The sequence below is a fragment of the Cebus imitator genome, unplaced genomic scaffold (assembly GCF_001604975.1).
Source record: "Cebus imitator isolate Cc_AM_T3 unplaced genomic scaffold, Cebus_imitator-1.0 Scaffold814, whole genome shotgun sequence".
In the NCBI taxonomy this organism is placed as follows: domain Eukaryota; kingdom Metazoa; phylum Chordata; class Mammalia; order Primates; family Cebidae; genus Cebus; species Cebus imitator.
In genome coordinates, this window is record NW_016108129.1 from 67,282 (window position 1) to 74,250 (window position 6,969).

Sequence of the window (6,969 nt, forward strand, 5' to 3'; positions counted from 1 at the left end):
TTCATGTCTCTAATCTCAGGCCACAATCAAATCATGAGGTTTAACCTTTACCTACCTGATTGGAGGACTATCCACCTAAGATATTTGGAATGCTTCTGTAAGGAGATGTGTTCTTCTTCCCATTATTTCTTTTTTTAATCATCTATTAATATCCGTACTGGTTTGTGGATGTCTATTTCATACTCTGAAGAGGATCCATGCTACATTACTCATTTTATTGTTGAAATCACCACAGATTTACCAGGCCCTGGGAGCTCATTTAGTTTGGATCCTGTGTCCTTACAGCACACCTCATCCTTTGGTTTTTGAACACTTTCCTGTTTCCTGGTATTACGATAAATTCTAAGTTTGTTTTCTATATTACATTCTCATACATAAAATCAGCCATTTTCTAAAGATTTCTTGTTTCTGATTTTAAAGAATGGTATTAAAATAAAAAATGGTGACACTGGGTATGTGTGTTGTTAATGTGGTATTGTTAATGTAGGGCCACTCAACCAACTGATCTAGTAAATGTGCATGTTTATATGACCTCATATTTATGGGCACATCGAAACTATTTATGTATCTAGTGTCCTGTAACTTGATAACATTAATAATGAGAACGCTCTGGCCTCTCGACCCAACTATGTCGCCATGTGGACCTTTCTAGCCTTCCTTCCTTGACTGTCCATGACCACCCACTACAAAGTGAGGAACCCCATCCCACCATATGCCATTGTGTTACTTAGCTGCACAGTTTCAGGACACAGGAATAGCCATATCAGAAATGTAAAGCTGTACCCTAGTAGGAAACATGTTTATCTTCTATGATAGAGTGCTTTTGTGTGGTTTCTTTACCCTTTAAACTTACAGAACTTCCTGATTTTCAAAGTTCCTTGGGTCAGTAACTTCATTTTCCACTTTCTTCAGTGAAGTCATTTCAGTTACACAGTATAGTTTCATTTATTTAAAATTCTGAAAAAGCCAAAACTATAGTCAAGTATACAGACAAGATATTCAGGAAGTTAGAGAGTGTGTGTAAAATAAGTAAACCTGGCACTGTTTAGGAAGAATAAGACTATTTTTAATGATATACAATGGTGGAGACATGGCACAATTAATTTGTCTAAGCTCATAACTTTGTGATGAGAAATATAAACATAAATATTTAAAAATTAAAAATATCTTCAGCAATTTATTAACCCCTGAATTAAATGCAGACTGTATAAAATTATCTAATAACTTATTTGGGAGCGTGGATATGTTATGAGATGCATGCAACAAAGAATGAAGTCATGTTCTTCACTTGCATATACAGTGTTTCCATTCACTAAATACCTTTTATTTTTTAAAAAGGTGGGGAGAGATAGCATGGGGAGAAATGCCAGATATAGGTGAAGGGGAGGAAGGCAGCAAATCACACTGCCAAGTGTGAACCTATGCAACAATGTTGCATGTTCTTCACATGTACCCCAAAATCTAAAATGCAATAAAAATAAAAAACAATATTCTACTTGATGCAGGTTTTTTCTTCATGACAAGCAAATACCCAAGAGGATCCTGTCCTTTCATTGATCGAGAAAGATTTTCCCAAAGTTCAGTTCAGTTCAGACATACACTGTCCCTGAATGGGCATTGATGCTTGTCAACAAGTGGACTCTTCTGTCAGAGAAACACACCTTTGCTCTTGTGGATTCTTCCCTCAGACAAACACACATGTCCCCACATAGACTCTTTCCTAGCCTACCACATATGTCTTCACATTTACTCTTTCCTCAGGAAACAGACATTTCCTCATGTGGACTCTTGCCTCAGACAAGCAAACATGTCTCCATGTGATCTCGTCACACAGATAAGTACACGTGTTTCCACACTGCCTGTTCCCTGACACAAGCACATATATCCAACGTTGAACGGCTTTATGGCAAAATGAACTCAAGGTAATGACAACAGTAAACCCCCTCCGTGACAAGGTGTAGATCTGCATTTTTTTCATTTTAACTTAACTTTGCCTCATTTTCAGGAACAGTGGTTTGCAGCTCTAAGTGCACTGATTACAGACAGATGTGCATTTTCTCAGGAAATCTATTTCTTATGTTTTTAGCAGACTTATTTGATGATAATATTTGCTACTCTGAAGATACCTGGACACTGTCCACATTAGAGAATAAGAAATAGTAATGGGCAGATTAACCCTGTGGATCCAGACCCAGGAATCCTATGACCCTGCCCTCCCTGAAATAGAGACACAGATGATGGATGAGCAATGCTGAGTGGTGCACCATGACCACAAAAAGAAAGACATGGAAAAGTGTACCCTCCCTTCCTGATGAAAGGCAGCTCATCCCTGTTCCTTCAGGCCCTGGTGAGGAGCCACTCCATGTCTGTGCCCTTCCCCAGTGTCCACACCGTGGGGTCTGCACTGATTTGGATTCCCTTCTCATCACCCTCAAAATTGGGGTTCCTTGTGGATCAGGTCCAGCTGTGGCTGCTCCACATGGGGCTGTTCTCAGTCTGCTCCCTCTGTGTTTGCAGAAGTCCTGTGTGAAGTTAACTGGTGGAGTCTGAGGGGGAGAAATTGTGCAGACAAACAGTTCAATGAGCCTCTCCTGCAAAGCCTCTGGATTCACCTTCACTGATTGCAGCATAAGCTTGGTCCAGAGCTTCAGTTTGTGTGGGTGGCAACAGGGAGAAATTCAAGAGGAAGTTCTCAGCGGTGACCTCCATGGGTACACAGAAGCTTCATGGTCCCCAGGGCACCCTTATGTGCATGGTCTCACTGACATCTTTACTTCTTCTACCACCACGTTTGCTCTGTAAATCACAATGAATGACACTTTCTTCATCAATTTCATATTTGGTAAGTCTTTTTTTGGTGTCTTTCAAAACACTGGTAACTTTATCCTATATAATATCCCTGTTAAGACCTTAAAGTCTTTTTTGATATCCACTTTGTCTGAAATTTACACAGCTACTATAACTTTCTTTTGGTTCATATTTTCATAATCCATGTTTTCTCATTTTATCTTTTCTATTTCTGAATATGTAGGGTAACTTTCTTGTACATAGGTAATAGTTGGGTCTCACATTTTTAAATCAACTACAATAAATTCTATTTTTAAACTAATATGACTTTTTTCTGTTAAATTTGTTTAAATAAGCATTTCATAATGATGTTTATCTATTAATTTACTATTAAATACCTTTTATAACTGTTGTATTCATTACCATAAGGTTTACAATAAGAATTGTAACTAGATTCTAATGCAAATACTGATATGATCTTGATATGAAGTACAGAGAGAGTGTAACTGTGCTTTGAATTCCTCCTTCCCACCACTCTTTCTGGTTTATTCTCAATTTGCACTTACATACACGATGAAATGTAATATATAATTTTTTATTGTTTTATAAGTTTCATATTATAGCAATTACAAAGATAAAAACTGCAATTCATCTCGATATTCCCATTTTTTACAATCCTAATTTCTTTGCATAGATTTATGTTTTGAATTCATATCACATGGCTACTAGCAGAGAAACTTTGTTAAAATGTGCACTGAAACATAAATGTGCTGACAGCGAATTGTGTCAAGATCTTTTTTTAATGACAGAATTTCATTTGCCTTTCACTTTTAATGAAATTGTAATGCCAGTAGAATTCCAGTTGGCATTTCCTGTGTAATTTATTTTCTTTATGCATTATTTTCTTCCTAGACATGATCACATATTACATCTGCTGGGACTTTATTACCTTGTTTCTGTGAATCTAGTCAGGGTTGGATTTCAAGTTTATGTTTGCCAGGACTGTCAAGAGTTGAAGTCAGCTTCTCCTGTTCACAAAATCTTCAGGTTCTTCTGGCAATACTTGCTTTTGTATTCCTGTTTGTGTTTAGGTCTTTACTTTTCATTTTCCCCAGAGAGAGCTTATCTCTTCAGCTGTGACAGGTGTATTCTACTGACAATTTTACTTGGTGACTGTTTGTGTGGTGAAGGGGCTTGGACACAGGGGGACATTTCTCCAGCCTTCTGACTGAGCCTCTTTCTTAGCTATGGGTGGTGAGTCTGGGTCTGAAGCACGGCCTTCCAAGAGTTCCTGTACATTCCCTTCCTCAAGTGTCAGTGTCTCTTCCCAGCCACAGTGGTTTCACATCAGTGTCCTCAGCTTCTGACCCACTGTCCTTACCCCACAGATTTAGGATTTCATTCCTCAGGAAAGAGATGGGAGGTGTTTCTGGGTAGAGTCTCCTTGGCATGCTCTGTTTCCTTGTGTTCTAGTTGATTCTACCAGTGCCCACAGGACACAAGATTTAATAAATGCCTCCCGCATATAGTGAAGGGGGATTCAGCATTGATTGGAGCTGCTGTTCTTCCTCCTCAGTCAACACCACAGGATGGCAGGTGGATGAGTTGTCTGGGGACTTCCCCAGTTCTGTGGGAAAAGCCTACAAGTACCAGGAGTTTCACACTCTAACATCATTAGCACACACATCCAAACAACTCAGTAAACATTTCCAGGTTAGCTTTTTCCTATCTTAAATACCATGCTGTGAGTGTCACCTGCCCTAGGAACTATAATAAATGGTCCCTAGTTCTCTCTGCAGGCCCCTATTTTCTCAGACATTAGGTTTTTTTTCTCTGCGACATCAACTCAGATGTGCTGAAAGGTTAATATTTTTGTTGTTGTTTAGGTTTTTTGTTAATGAGGTCAGAATAAGATCATCATTTTCTCATTTTTTACATTCCCATGCTTCATATTGGTTTTCTAAATAAAATTCAGAAACTAAGACAACACATCAACTGTGCATTATTTGGTGCAGTTTTAAAGAATTTGAGAAATATTCATGTACTGAAATGCAAGGAACCATTGAAATCAAGGCATGCCTCATTCACATAAAAACACAGGGACATTATCGAATAATCGTGCTGAGTGAAGGAAGCTAAATAATTAACAGCAAATTTCATGTGATTTCATTTGTGTAAATTGTAGAAGATGAAACTATTCAAAATTGACATGGAGAAGATCTGAATTTTTCTGAGAATAGGGTGGTGAGAGTAACAAGGTGGCGAAACAAAACTACAGAGAAGTGGGAGGAAAAAATAGAGGTTAATTTAATTGCTGACAACATGATTGAAGTGCTGGTTCAGTGTCTGCACACATATATCAACATTTTCCAAGTGCTGAACTATTAATTTGACTATTGATTGATTTTTTAATAAAGCTGCAACAAAAATGAATCTATTGCCTGAGAAAGAGAAAGAAAGATGAATATTGGCACTTGAATAATCACAGACTCCTTAAAGTACACACATGTGAACACTGATTGTATATTTCAGGTAAACCCAACAAAAAGCAAAATTAATTAAAGTTGTTATGACAAGTGGGACACCCTGAAACCCTCACTGGGAATGTCCCACACTGCCCTGGAGCTGTCTCAGGGGAGCAGTCTCTTCCAGTGTTAAAAGACGCAGGCCAGATAATGTGGCTAATTCTGTCCCGATGTGTGATACTGGACACATTGCACAACTGCTCTGTTCTGTATGTAATTTATCTTCTCTAAAAATGTAACATTGACACTCAAATTAAACATAGTCGGCAAATATGTAATAGTAAAATAAGATGATGACTGCTAAATGGTTATCAAGGCACAATCACATAATCTGAAGACATATTTTCCTGAGAGACAGGATTACGGCCAATGTTTTCCAGGACACTCTCATCTGCTCTGGGCCCTGCCCTCTCCTCAGCCGCCCCACCCGGGAACTTGCTATATAGCAGGAGACATGCAAATTGGGCCCTCCCTCTGCTCATAAAAGCCAGCCCAGCCCTGACCCTGCAGCTCTGGGAGAGGAGCCCAGCCCCAGAATTCCCAGGTGTTTCCATTCAGTGATCAACACTGAACACAGAGGACTCACCATGGAGTTTGGGCTGAGCTGGGTTTTCCTTGTTGCTATTTTTAAAGGTGATTTATGGAGAACTAGAGATACTAAGTGTGTGGACATGAGCGAGGGGAACAGTGGATATGTGTGGCAGCTAATGACAAGGGTGTCTCTGTGTTTGCAGGTGTCCAGTGTGAGGTGCAGCTGGTGGAGTCTGGGGGAGGCTTGGTCCAGCCTGGGGGGTCCCTGAGACTCTCCTGTGCGGCCTCTGGATTCACCTTCAGCAACTACGACATGAAACGGGCCCGCCAGGCTCCAGGGAAGGGGCTGGAGTGGGTCGCACAAATTAATCATAATGGAGATAGCACAAACTACGCAGACTCCGTGAAGGGCCGATTCACCATCTCCAGAGACAACGCCAAGAACTCGCTGTATCTGCAGATGAGCAGCCTGAGAGCCGAGGACACGGCCGTGTATTACTGTGCGAGACACAGTGAGGGGAGGACCGAGTGAGCCCGGACACAAACCTCCTGCGGGGGCGCGTGGGGCCACCAGGGGGCGCTCGGGACCACCGAGAACGGGGCAGGCCCCAGGAGCAGGTGCAAGGGGTGGATCCATTTCTTAACTGCAGGAGGCAGGCTTGTTTTTGCAAGACTAAGCAGTCTTATGAGATAGTCATATTTTACTGTGGTTAATTTTCACGAGTTTTTATTGAGATTTGTGTTTTGGTAATTTTTAAATTTATGTGTGGGGTATTTTTTAAAAATACATACCTTCAAGAAATAATTTTTCCTATTAATTCGCACTTATTCTTCTAGAGTTTTATTAATATCTGTTGATATCAGCAACTGCATAGCTATGGGGACATAAATTTACATTCGTAGAAATATGTATACGCAGACTTATGCATATATCTGTAGTCTTTTATATTTACTATAAAATAATTATGAAATATGTCCTAAAGAATGAAACTTAATGATTAACAAAATATAAATTATAGTAATCCACAATTGATTTCAGCCATTCTCTATAGTTTACATAAATTGATGTCTATTTGTAAGCTTAAAGATAGTGTAGTGCTTATTTAAAAATAGCCAAGAACAAATT

At 39.5% G+C, this 6,969-nt stretch overlaps 1 gene segment (V, D, J or C); it reads left to right on the forward strand.

The window, feature by feature from the left end:
• The first annotated feature begins 5,826 nt into the window (after positions 1-5,826).
• On the forward strand, positions 5,827-6,375 carry LOC108297568. The segment is given in 2 exon segments: positions 5,827-5,945; positions 6,047-6,375. Coding segments are annotated over 2 exon segments (375 nt in total).
• The last annotated feature ends 594 nt before the right edge of the window (positions 6,376-6,969 follow it).